The sequence below is a fragment of the Dermacentor albipictus genome, unplaced genomic scaffold (genome assembly GCF_038994185.2).
Source record: "Dermacentor albipictus isolate Rhodes 1998 colony unplaced genomic scaffold, USDA_Dalb.pri_finalv2 scaffold_63, whole genome shotgun sequence".
In the NCBI taxonomy this organism is placed as follows: Eukaryota; Metazoa; Arthropoda; class Arachnida; order Ixodida; family Ixodidae; genus Dermacentor; species Dermacentor albipictus.
The window spans coordinates 168,315-181,431 of NW_027225617.1; the positions used below are offsets into that span (position 1 = coordinate 168,315).

At 48.7% G+C, this 13,117-nt stretch overlaps 1 protein-coding gene and 1 long non-coding RNA gene across 3 annotated transcripts in view; one reads left to right on the forward strand and one right to left on the reverse strand.

Moving 5' to 3' along the window:
* The window catches only part of LOC139053063 (uncharacterized), a 407,344-nt gene that overhangs the window by 67,612 nt on the left and 326,615 nt on the right, over positions 1 to 13,117 (forward strand). The window lies entirely within an intron of this gene.
* LOC135921388 (uncharacterized) overlaps positions 1 to 13,117 on the reverse strand; it is a 55,934-nt gene that overhangs the window by 2,791 nt on the left and 40,026 nt on the right. For both annotated transcript variants that reach the window (XM_070530192.1, XM_070530193.1), the window contains exons 13-14: positions 5,262 to 5,438; positions 4,224 to 4,346 (exon numbers count right to left, since the gene is read on the reverse strand). In XM_070530192.1, the coding sequence (XP_070386293.1) occupies positions 4,224 to 4,346; positions 5,262 to 5,438 (300 nt within the window). The remainder of the gene's footprint in view (positions 1 to 4,223; positions 4,347 to 5,261; positions 5,439 to 13,117) is intronic.

Consider the following 13,117-nt stretch of genomic DNA (forward strand, 5'->3'; position numbering starts at 1 on the left):
GGCGAGAGAGGCGGAGGCAATGCGGAATAAGCGGGCCGGGAATCCGGAGTATCGAGCAATGGAGGCCCAAGCCAAACGACTGATACGCCAATCCGAGGAGCAGCAACGAGCACGAGAGAGACTCAGCCGGCCTGATCGTGTTCCACTCGCGAAGGCGAAGCTGAAGAGTCACTCAAGATGCTAATAAATAATTTTTCAGTAGTGCCCTTCGGTATAGCCATGTGCTTGCTGCGGTTAAGCTCGGGAAGCAATGAAACACATTTTATTCGAGTGTAAAATTATCTACCCAGCTTTCGGTTTAGGCTCCACTGGCCTCCGTGAAGCCTTTGGGTTCCGAGATAGGAGGCGTAAACATTTCCGTAAAAGAGATTAGTAGAAGCGCTTGGATGTTGGGTGGCCAAAAAGCAGAGAGACGTACAATAAAGGAGGTGTACAAGCACAAAATTACTAGCAGTGGTTGAGAAAGTGTGATGCTGGGAATTCTTCGTGTCTGTGTGTATTTCGAAAAGATTGGTAGGAGATTAGGCCAAATAAGAACAAGAGCTTGGTGGCGCAACCCACCACCCCGTTTGAAAGGGGTGCTCTTAGCATCCATCCATCGACCATTCCATCCGTGAATGAACCGCCATGTTCTGAACTTGGGGACTTCTATGAAACTTCGCTACGAGGTATATTGCATACAAAGGTACATTGACATCGCCATCATCACCATCATAATATTTTCGTCCACTGCAGGACGAAGGCCTCTCCCTGCGATGTCCAATTACCCCTGTCCTGCGTGAACCGATTCCAACTAGCGCCCGGGAATTTCCTAATTTCATCACCTCACCTAGTATTTTGCCGTCCTCGACGGCGCTTCCATTCTGTTGGCACCCATTCTGTAACCCTAAGGGTGCACCGGTTACGTAATCTGCGCATTACATGACCTGCACATCTCCATTTTTTTTTCTCTTAATGGCAGTTAGATATCGATTATACCCGTTTGCTCTCTGTTTCGAATCGCTTTCTTTCTGTCTCTTACCGTTATACCTAGTATTCTTCGTTCTATCGCAGTTAGCGCGGGCTTTAACTTGTTCGCGAGCTTCATTGTTGGTCTCCAAGTTTCTGCCCTGTATGTAAGCACCGCTAAAAGCCACTGATTGTACACCTTCCTTTTCAATGTTAATGGCTAGCTTCCAGTCAGGAGCTGACAATGACTGTCGTATGCGATGCAACATATTTTATTTTTCTGTGAATTTCATTCTCATGGTACGGGTTTCATTTGATTAATAGACCTAGGTAAACGTACTCCTTCAGAGATGCTTGAGGCTGACTGGCGATCTTCAACTCTTGTTCCTTTGCCCGGCCCGCCATGATTATATTTGTCTTCTGCATATTATTCTTCAACCCCACTTTTACACTCTCTCTGTTAAGGTCCTCAATCAGTTATTGTAACTCGTCTCTTGTGTTACTGAACAGAATACTATCATCTGGAAACCGAAGGCTTCAGGATATTCGCCGTCTATCCTTGCTCCTAAATATCTCAGTTTGTTCGCTTGAATGCTTCTTCCAAACACTTAGTGAATAGCACTGGAGAGAGTGTATCTTTGCCTTACCCTTTTCTTTATAGGACTCGTCCTACTTTTGTTGTGTTGAATTGTAATATTTTGTAATAATAATAATTGTAATATTTTCCAAGAAATTTTTGCAATCGGCCTGTAAGATTAGTTGCGTAATGCCTCTATGACTGCTGCTATCTCAATTGAATCAAATGCCTTTTCGTAATCTATGAAACCCATAAACAGAAGCTGATTGTACTCTGCGGATTTCTGGATGACCTGATGACATGGATGTGATCGATTGTAGAGTATCCTTTCCTGAAACCAGCGTGTTCCATTGGTTGACTTAGCCCAGTGTTGCCCTTATTCTATTGCAATTTATCTAGCTGAATATTTTATATAATAGTCGGAGTAAGCTAATGGGCCTATAATGTTTAAATTATATAATGTCTCCCTTTGTCTGTATCAGTATTATGTTTGCATTCTTCCAGTTTTCTAGAACCCTTGATGTCGATAGACACTTCGTGTGAAGAGCCGCCAGTTTTCCAATCATTATGTTTCCCCCATCTTTGATTAACTCGACTGTTATTACATCTTCTCCTGCCGCTTTTCCCCGTTTCATGTTTTGGAAGGCCCTTCAGACCTCATCGTTAGGTATAGGAGGAGAGCCTGCAACCTGTTCATTAATGCTTCGAATGGAGGTAACGTGGCTCCTCTTGGTATTGCACAGGTTAGTACAGAATTCTTCCGCTGCTTTTACTATACCTTCGACATTACTCATGATATTACCCTGATTATCATTCAGTTCACACGTCTTGGTTTGTCCTGTGCGAAGTTTCCTTCTCACTAATTTCAGGCTGTGTCCATTTGTTACGGCTTCTTTAGTCTTGATCACGTTCTAGTTTCGAATATCAGCTATTTTCGCCTTGTTGATGAGTTTTGACTGTTCCCCGAATTCTGTGTCATCTCTTGAGTTGGACACTTTCCTGCTTTGTCATTTCTCTATTACTTCCTTTATTACTTGGCAGAGCTTGCCTACTGGTTGCCTTGGTGCCTAGCCTCCCACTTCCATTATTGCCTCTGAAGCCAGCCTTGTTGCGGTTTCATTCATTACCTCTATGTCATCATCATCTCTCTGTTGTAGGGCTGCATATTTGTTTGCAAGTACCAGCCTAAATTTTTCTACTTTTACCCTTACTGCCTCTAAGTTGACCTGTTTCTTCACTAATTTTACTCTTTCTATGTTCAAATTGAGGTGAATCTTACCCATCGGTAACTCATGATCACTGAAATTTACCCTACCTATCACTTCTACATCATGCCCTATGCTGGGATTGGCAGAAAGTACAAAACAAATTGCATCTCTTGTTTCACCATTAGGCTTTTCCAGGTATACTTCCTGTTGCTTCGCTTAATGAGAAGGTGTTCATCGTTCGCAGCTTATTCCTTTCTGCGAACTCTACCAGCATCTCTGTTCTAGGGTTCCAGATTCAACGCCGTTGTTGCCAACTGCTTCTTCACCAGCCTGCTTTTTCGCCGCTTTTGCATTGAAGTGACCCATTACTGCAGTATACTGAGTTTGCACTTCTCTCATCGCTAATTCATCATCACCATAACACTGAATTTCTTCATCATCATCGAGAGTGGATGTTGGAGCGTAGGTAGGCCTGTACCACCTTTAATATATACCTGTTATTAAGTCTGACTGCGACTACTGCTACGCTCTCAATAATGCTGTAGAATTCGTCAATGTTGCCCGCTATGTCCTTATGGATTAGGAATCCTACCTTGTATTGCTTCTTATCTGGGTGACCTCTATAGCAGAGGACGTGGCCATTATTCAGCAATATATAAGCCTCACCTGTTCTTCTAATATCACTAAAGCCGATGATATCCAAAGCAATGTGTGATATTTCTTCAAACAGTCCTGCTAAGCTATGCCTACTCGACAGAGTTCAGGTGTTAAAAGTTGACAGGGGCAGTTTTCATTCGCGGCCTGTCCGGATCCAGACATTCTTAGTACACTCTGTTGCGTGCAATCTTATTGCGGTTCAGCCTAGCCACATGCTTGCTGCGCTAAATCTAGGGAAACAATGCAACACATTTTACTAGCATGTGAAGTTTTCTTCCCAGCCTTGGTATAGCTGTCTAATAAAGCTGTCAATCGTCTTGTATTTGCCCATGAAGCTGTAGTGGCGATTTACTTGGTAAACTTTGCAAATACATCAAATAACGGAGAAAGTATATTTGCCCGACTGCTTCTCGACCCATATTGCTGGCTTCCTTGACATCGTGAAATGAACATGGCGCATCAAGCAAACAAGAGGCACGACGAATTGTCCCAGCCAATTTCATAGACTGCTGCTTTGGGAGAGGGTATAACAGTACGGTAAAATATTGTGCCTGGCCAATGCACAGTAGGCCTTGTCCTGCAAGTGCCCTATCATCTGAGATGCGCTACGTGTGTGCGGCTCACACTTCGCTGTTCTTCACAAATAGCTCGTGTCCGCCTGCATTTGGACGTCGCACACATGTCACGTGATCTGCTAGCACCTTTCGCACTGGACAACACGGGTTCCGCAGTGCAATAACATCGCGCGGCGTTTGAATTGAGGCGCGCAACACGGGGAGCACGCGTGCAGAAATATATTCGGGGTTCGCGCTTTAGGCGTGTAGTGAACTCACCTTGTAGAAGAGAGTGTTGTTGCTCTCGAAAAGGATGACCTGCCTTATATCGGCCTGTGATTGGGCCACCTCCACGCCCTGAAATCTTATGACTCGGTTGGCCTGGATGTTTCCTAGGCAAGGCTAGAAAATAAGAAGAGCGGAATAGCATATCTTTGTAACAAGAGGTAGCGCAAGAAAAAAAAACACGATCTTCTGAGACCGCACTGCACGCGGACACTTGTTGGCTGTTACGATTTGTTGATGCGTACGTAGATCCTTCATACCCTCATACGTAGAACCGATAGGGGGATCAGTTCTTTCCTCTGAACGGTAAACCTTTTAGCTGCTGGATGCCCCATTTATGAATTTATTTATATATTTGCGTAGTGCTAGGTGGACCTACTAATCTTTCCGGCGTCATGCGCATCGCACTTCAACTCTCGAGCAAATGAACACAACTGTATTCGTAACTGTAAGTTCCAAATTACAGTGAACTGTAAGTCGTTTACGTGCACATGCTAAAACTTTGAAATATCATGCAACAAAGCACCTCGTATGACACGACGTCACGGACACATACTCTACGACTATTTACGCCCTTAAAGATGAATGGCTGTGTAAAACTGTTCTATAACTCGCTTCTTTATTTATTCACGTCGCTTCATTTGGTCTCACGGGCTCAAGCATCGGAGCAAGAACACCCTTTTTTGGTGAGAAGGTGCGATTTTTAAACCAATATGCGCCCTTATTCATGTTTGAGCTTGTGCATAGTTTTACCGTGCAGTATTACTACTCGGTCTAAGAATTTCGCGTCTCTAAGCACGCCAATTCGGCGACATTGTGGTGGTCCCCCACATCTTTGTTTCCCCTGTCTTGACGTGAAAGCCAATTTAGATCGCACAAATTCACGACTAGTGTTGCCCACATGTATTGCCTACCTGTTGCTCAGGTGCAACCAAAGCCCCGCCTGAGGCAATTGCAAATAGCTTTCAGATTGCCAACTAACGCGTTCGCAAAATGAGCTTGGGGTCGCGAAAAATAATAGCAAAAGCTTACCGCGACGTCGAAGTTGGTGACGTAGAGGCTCTTGCACGGAATGTTCACCAAATCCGACTGGACACCTTTATCTGCGGACTTTACGGTGTAGACCAGGGTGCCCAGCTCGAAGGACAGCCCCACTTTGGTGTTGGAGGGGAATTTTTTGTCTCTTGTCATGAGCGTTGTAATGCTTTTCTGCGCGCAGAATTCAGAAATAAAATAAAAATCAGTAACCAAGTAATACAGGAGGCGGTTCTTTAAATGGCACATACCAACCTGGCAACATATCTAGTGCCAGGTCAGTATGGGCCAATATATATATATATATATATATATATATATATATATATATATATATATATATATATATATATATATATATATATATATATATATTGTTGCGGGAAGAAAGCAGGCCCACGAGTGTAAAATAACTTATATTTACAAATGATGGATATGGCGTTCAGGCAACCGCCAGACTTCGTCTTTTTCTAGTCCAACTCAACGTCTTCCTTCACTTCACCGTAACATCACCCTCCCGGTGGGGGAGCTCCGTCCCGGTGCAAGTTAAACAGCCTCACTTATTGGGGGGACATAGGGCTTGAGCCTGGTGACGTGAACAACATCACTGGTTAAGTTGGGAGGCACGGAAGGCTGACCGAGTGGGGCGATCTCGTAGGTCACGTCGGACAGTTGGCGTAAGATCTGGTACGGACCAGAAAAACGGGACAGTAATTTTTCCGACAAGCCGACACGACGTGAAGGCGTCCAGAGAAGGACAAGGGAACCAGGTGAAAAATGGTGGTCTCGGTGCCGAAGGTCGTAGCGTCGCTTTTGAGAAGCTTGCGAGACTGTGAGGCGATGACGGGCGACATCTCGGGCCTGGGCGGCTAAGTCAATAGCCTCGCGAGCGTAAGCAGTGCTGGGTGACTGTACTGCGGAAGGTAGCAACGTGTCAAAAGGCAAGGTGGGGTCGCGGCCGTACAAAAGGAAAAATGGTGAAAATCCGGCAGTGTCGTGACGGGACGAGTTGTATGCGAAAGTGACGTATGGTAAAGCGACGTCCCAGTCGCGGTGATCGTTGGAGACGTACATGGCGAGCATTTCAGTGAGTGTGCGGTTGAGTCGCTCGGTGAGGCCGTTCGTTTGAGGGTGGTACGCGGTAGCAATCCGATGTTCTGTAGAACAGGAGCGGAGCAGATCATCAACGACCTTCGATAGAAAGTAGCGGCCGCGATCCGTCAGCAACTGGCGAGGGGCGCCGTGGTGCAGGATGACGTCTTTTAGTAAGAAGTCGGCGACATCTGTAGCGCAGCTGGTTGGCAGGGCTCGTGCGATGGCATATCTAGTGGCATAATCGGTTGCTACAGCAATCCATTTGTTTCCTTTGATGGAAATTGGAAACGGACCAAGGAGGTCGAGGCCCACACGGAAGAAGGGCTCTGTAGGTATATCAATGGGTTGAAGCAAACCAGCGGGAGGCATAGCAGGCGTCTTCCGGCGCTGACACAGGTCGCAAGAAGCGACATAACGGCGCACAGAGCGATAAATGCCAGGCCAGAAGAAGCGGCGCCGCAGGTGGTCGTAAGTACGAGTGGCGCCCAGATGTCCAGCAGTAGGAGCGTCATGAAGTTGCTGGAGCACGGTGAGTCGAAGGTGCTTGGGGACGACTAGGAGGAGCTCCGGGCCGTCAGGACGAACGCTACGACGGTATAAAGTTCCATCGCGCAAGGTGAACATCCGAAGGGACGGGTCATTGGGCGAGGAGCTTAGGCGTTCCATAAGTGTTCGAAGAACAGGATCCTTGCGCTGCTCGTCGCCAATGTGGAGGAAGCCGGAGAGGGACAGAATACTGATGTCCGAGTCTGCATCGGTATCGTCCGGTTGATCCACGGGATTGCGGGACAGGCAGTCAGCGTCTTTATGCAGGCGTCCTGACTTATATATAATAGAAAATGTATATTCTTGTAGGCGCAATGCCCAACGTGCAAGTCGTCCAGTTGGGTCCTTCAAAGAGGAGAGCCAGCAGAGGGCGTGATGGTCGGTGACAACGCAGAAGCTCCGACCGAAAAGGTACGGGCGAAATTTCGCGACCGCCCATACGAGCGCGAGACATTCTCTCTCAGTAATGGAGTAATTTCGCTCGGGCGTGGAAAGGCGGCGGCTAGCGTAAGCGATGACACGGTCTTGGCCCTGTTGACGCTGAGCGAGGACAGCGCCGATGCCATGACCACTCGCGTCAGTTCGTACTTCAGTGGGCGCAGAAGGGTCAAAGTGGGAGAGAATCGGGGAAGTGGTAAGCCGCTCAATCAGGGTAGAGAAGGCTTTCTCCTGTAGCGGTCCCCAAGAGAAAGAGGCGTCTTTCTTAAGAAGGTCAGTGAGAGGGTGAGCGATGTCCGCAAAATTTTTCACAAATCGCCGAAAATAAGAGCATAAGCCCAGAAAACTACGGACATCGTTCGTTGAACAAGGTACAGGAAAATTTCGCACGGCGTGAACTTTCTGTGGATCAGGTTGGATTCCGGCGGCGTTGACGAGATGACCAAGCATGTTAATTTCACGGCGACCGAAATGGCACTTGGAGGAGTTTAGCTGAAGGCCAGCCCTGCGAAACACGGAGAGTATGGTTGTGAGGCGCCGCAGGTGGCTCTCAAAGTTCGGCGAAAACACAATCACATCGTCGAGGTAACACAGGCATGTAGACCACTTCAAGCCGCGCAAGAGAGAGTCCATCATGCGCTCGAATGTAGCTGGCGCATTGCATAATCCAAAGGGCATGACTTTAAATTGGTACAGACCGTCCGGTGTGACAAAGGCGGTTTTCTCGCGGTCCATCTCATCGACGCTAATCTGCCAATAGCCGGAGCGGAGGTCAATTGATGAAAAGTATTGGGATCCGTGAAGGCAGTCAAGAGCGTCATCAATGCGAGGCAAGGGATAAACATCCTTCTTTGTTATCCGGTTGAGGTGACGGTAGTCAACGCAGAAGCGCCACGAGTTATCTTTTTTCTTTACTAAGACAACCGGTGATGCCCACGGGCTACTGGAGGGTTCAATGATGTCCTTGTCCATCATCCTGTCTACTTCTTTCTGTATGATGGCCCTTTCTGTTGCCGAGACACGATATGGCCGCCTATGAATGGGGCTGGCGTCACCGGTGTTGATGCGATGCGTGACAACAGATGTCTGGCCAAGTGGACGGTCGTCCAAATCAAAGATGTCCCGATAAGATGACAGGAGATGACGAAGAGCTGTTGTTTGCTCGGAAGGAAGGTCGGGGGCGATCATCTTAGAAACATCGTCCGCAGGCGTCGAGTACGAAGGAGTGGATGACAAAGGTCCGTTCGTACTGAGGAAGGATTCAGAGGTCAAAAAAGAAATCTGAAATTCTTCCAAAGGAGTGATATGCGCTATGGTGATACCGTGTGGCAAAACATGTGACGAGAACCCAAAATTGAGGATGGGCACGCGAGCGCAGTTTTCGCGGATCCGAATTAAGGTGCTCGGTAGGGCAATATTACGCGACAAAACCACGTCAGTAAGCGGCGACAGGACGTACTCGCCATCAGGTACGGGAGGACAGGGCGTCAGCAGGACATTTGTAGCAGCCTGTGGAGACAGCCTTGCAAATTCAGCAGCACATAAGCGGTGTGGAGCACAAGTGGTTGCGTCGGCAGGAAGCGGCAGGTCCAACTGTACAACACCTGCGGAGCAGTCAATTTGGGCAGAGTGTTTCGAAAGGAAGTCGAGGCCGAGAATTAGGTCGTGTGGGCAGTGTTCAAGGACGATAAATAGAACAACGGTATAATGGCCCCCAATGGTCACACGTGCTGTGCACATTCCAAGGACAGGTGACGTACTCCCATCGGCGACTCGCACGGTGCACGGTACGGCGGGGGTCAGAACCTTTTTGAGCCGGCGGCGGAGAGCAGCGCTCATAACTGAAAGCTGCGCTCCTGTATCAACGAGAGATCTAACAGGAACGCCATCGACTTCAATGTCCAGCAGGTTTCCACATGTAGGCAGGGTCAATAGAGGATTTGTGGGCCGGGTCGGAGTTGCAGCTTCACCTCCGGGAGCTGCACCGCCTAGTTTCCCGAAGCGAAGCGACCGGTTGCAGAAGGGGACGAAGAGCGGTGAACGAGAGGCGAACGGGACCTACGACCTTGCGGAGACGGGGATCGGCTGGATCTTGGTGGAGCACTGTCGGCGTTGATGTTCCTAGTCGGCGTATAGGGCGAGAAAGTGCGATTGTCGGGTACTTGGCTGTAGTGACTCGGAGACGACCACCGAGGAGGCGACGACCAGTGGTTGCGGCAATGACGGGCGATGTGTCCAATACCGGAACAATTAAAACAGATGGGTTTATCATCCGCTGTGCGCCATTCAGCTGGGTTGCGACGGAGTGGTGGAAAGCTTTGCGTCCGGGAGCGAGCGGTCGGAGAAATTTGGTAGGTGTTGGTATGGCGGACTGAGCAGAGAGATGGAATGCCCAAACTTGCTATTTCCTCCCGAACGACCGCTTGTATAAGGGAGCTAGCGGGTACGCTTTCCCGACAGTCTGAACGAACGGGAGCCGGGGCCATGGCCTCAAGCTCACGGCGAACGATGCGCGTTATTTCTTCCGGTCCTGCGGGCTGAACGAACCGCGGCGGGTCTTCGCAAGAAGATGTCGCGGCGGTATTGGGCAACCGGTCGAAAGTTTGAGTGACGCGGCGGCCCTTCGCTTGTTCGAAGCGCCGGCACTCCTTAATAATTGCATCCACAGTGGCACAATCCTTACACATCAAGAGATTGAAGGCATCGTCTGCAATACCTTTCAATATATGGCCAATCTTGTCTGCCTCGGTCATGTTGTCATCAGCCTTGCGACAGAGGGCCAGCACATCCTGTATGTACACGACATAGGATTCTGTGGACGTCTGAGCGCGGCACGCAAGTTCTTTTTTAGCTGCCAGCTGACGACCGACAGGTCTGCCGAACAGGTCTCGCATTTTTTCTTTGCAAACATCCCAGCTCGTTAGGTCAGCTTCATGTGTGTCATACCATTGCTTCGCAGTTCCCTTCAGTTCCCTTCGCAGTTCCCCGCACCTCCACCAAAATGTTGCGGGAAGAAAGCAGGCCCACGAGTGTAAAATAACTTATATTTACAAATGATGGATATGGCGTTCAGGCAACCGCCAGACTTCGTCTTTTTCTAGTCCAACTCAACGTCTTCCTTCACTTCACCGTAACAATATATATATATATATATATATATGAGACAGATCGGAAATCAAGAGGCTCGATTTTGTCAACTATGGCCATATAATGCCAAGTGACAGTGAAGCCAAGGAAAGCATCGGGGATAATAACCGTGGTTGAAGCTGCAATGTAGAACATAAGGAAAGGGAAATGAAAGTGGGCGATAAGGTAACTCGTCGGTGGTGGGAGCCGGAACCCCAATCTCCGGATTTCGCGTGCGTAACTGAGGTACCGCAGCGCCGTTTTCGCATCCACTCGTGTTCAGTATTATGCGTGTTCTAAATCTAGGCCTGCGATGAGTAGTTAATTTACTCTATATGCTTTCGTAGTTTTAACAGTCTGTTGACGTCACACGTCTGACATTTTGGCCGATGATGCGACACGATACGTGAAGTGCATGATCAGCAAACATAACAAAGGGATGTTCTGCATGCCCCATGATGGCCATGTGACGTCACGATGGCCATGTGAGTTCACGATGGCCATCAGTTCCGCTGGCTAGCGCACCCAGAGACACGCTTGCGTGAACACCCAAGGAAGTTAACGTGAGGACAGCCGCCGTCGTAGCAAAATTCGTAAAACGGTCTTTTTTTAAATTTTAAACGGTTACCTTTTTTCTCTGAAACATGTACAATGCCTGACTCAAATATGGACGCCTCTTTCAGCCAAGCCTACGAAATTTTCTGGCTGCAGCCAACACCACGGGAATTTAATTTGGTGGCGGGGCTGCTTCCGGCAAGAGATCGTTTACTGCGGCCGTCAACCACTGGTCACGCTATGCGAAATCCACGGCCTTGTCAGCCGTCGCAGCCAGTGATCTGTGTTGCTTCCTTTATTTTATAACTATCGGTTTTTTTTTGCCGCGCTGCGCCTTGAAAACTGAGTGAAGCCGTGTTCACACTGCGATATTTGCCGTCTGCAGCGGCGTGGAACAAATTTCGGCGGCGGCGATATGCGCCGGTCTATCCCTGTCCGTGCGGATCGGACGCGGACCGATATGTAGTTGGCGACCGATTCCCTCCCCGCGTACCAATCAGCCGCGAGTAATGAATTCCCAAGATGGATCCCAAGTCCGTTGCGCTAGTTCTGTCGCAGTCCCTAAAGTGAGGTGTGACATTGGAAATGCTAATATAACTGGTGCATGAACACCTCGTCCTTTTCGACGAGTGCCATGTAAAGTACAAGGACAACGTGCTAAGGGAATAAGGTAGGTCGCGAACACGCCGCTGGCAACGTCTGTTCAGTGAACGCTTCTTCTGCGCGTCATGCATCTTCAGGAAGGTGCTCGCCAGCAGGCTCTAGCAGTAGTGCCTCTTCTTGGTCAGGATTTATTATCGTCGTTGTGACATCTGATGATGAGACGCAATGTGAAATCACGCGAACCCCACACGAGCTCAGATAGCTGCGCAGATTCGAGCCGCGAGAACAACCGTGATGCACAGCCGGCCACGAGGCGTGGCCGGCAGGCGCGAGTAAGAGCGCAGGTGCGAGAGAGGAAATCTGGGGGCTTTTGCTCCTTGAATATAAGGCTTTGCCTAGGCACTACGGAGCAGGTCACTTAGCGCGCGTTGTATTCGTTTGTCTCCATTCATGCCGGTATTGCTGAGTACGGTCGAGTTTGTTTACACTCCGACGCTGGCTGCCTGAGATGTGAGGCAGTGGGCACGGACGCCCCATTTGGTGATGGCTGTGTCTGAAGGGGCAAGGTTCTGACTGTTGTTGTATAAGTCGCGGGTTGCCATTTTCGTCCTGACAATAGAGTGGATTTTTTACGAGCGCTGCTCCAGGAAGGCACGTGTAACGGGCAAACGGAGGCCTCAGGAAAGCAAGATGGCGCATGATCTCCAAGGCACCCAAGGGATGGCGGGGTGGTGCGGCCGCAGAGGCCGAAACGTGCCAGGGGGTGTTCGCATAAAAAATTGGTGGTCTGCGAGAGCAGACAGCCGATATTTACATCTGTGGCACGCGCGGTTCTAGCTTTGCTGTCCCCGCTGCCACTTTTGTGTCCACGAGGCGCCGCCAATAATGCGAAATAATGACACGTTGTTGCAATAATTGAGTAAAAAAACGCAGTTGAATATAAATTTCGTTATGTCCAACCACGACCTTTCGCGAGGGTCGACAACTGCTATAAAATTGCATGACAATTTTTCTTTAGCACACATTTGTTGCGTATTCATCCGCAGGGCGTAGTGTTTTGCGAGTGTGGCTGTACAGCTCTCACAACGATATACGGCGCAAATTGCATGGCGAGGCAGAGTACAAGATGTTCAGTTCCCATGAATTTCCAAGCGTGTTGTATGCTAAGTTACATTAACTAATACATCGGCACGGCAGTTGAATTCATCAACTGTTTCCTTTCCCCCGATTCCCCAGAAGTGTGTGTATGCTCAATGGCACTAATGAACAAAGCACCGGCGCGACGTTATGCTTTGCCATTGAAGTTATCCAAGAAAACTCCTCAAGTCCAAACGCATCCCCCTGCAACTGTCAGAATTTAGTACGCTACCGCCGCAAAAATAAAGAAAGAAAGAAAAAAGCAACAAACTAGCATCGGCGCGGCAATCGAATTCATAAACTCTTTCGGTGGCCGCGAATCTCCTGAATTTAGTGTGCAGTATGCTGACCTT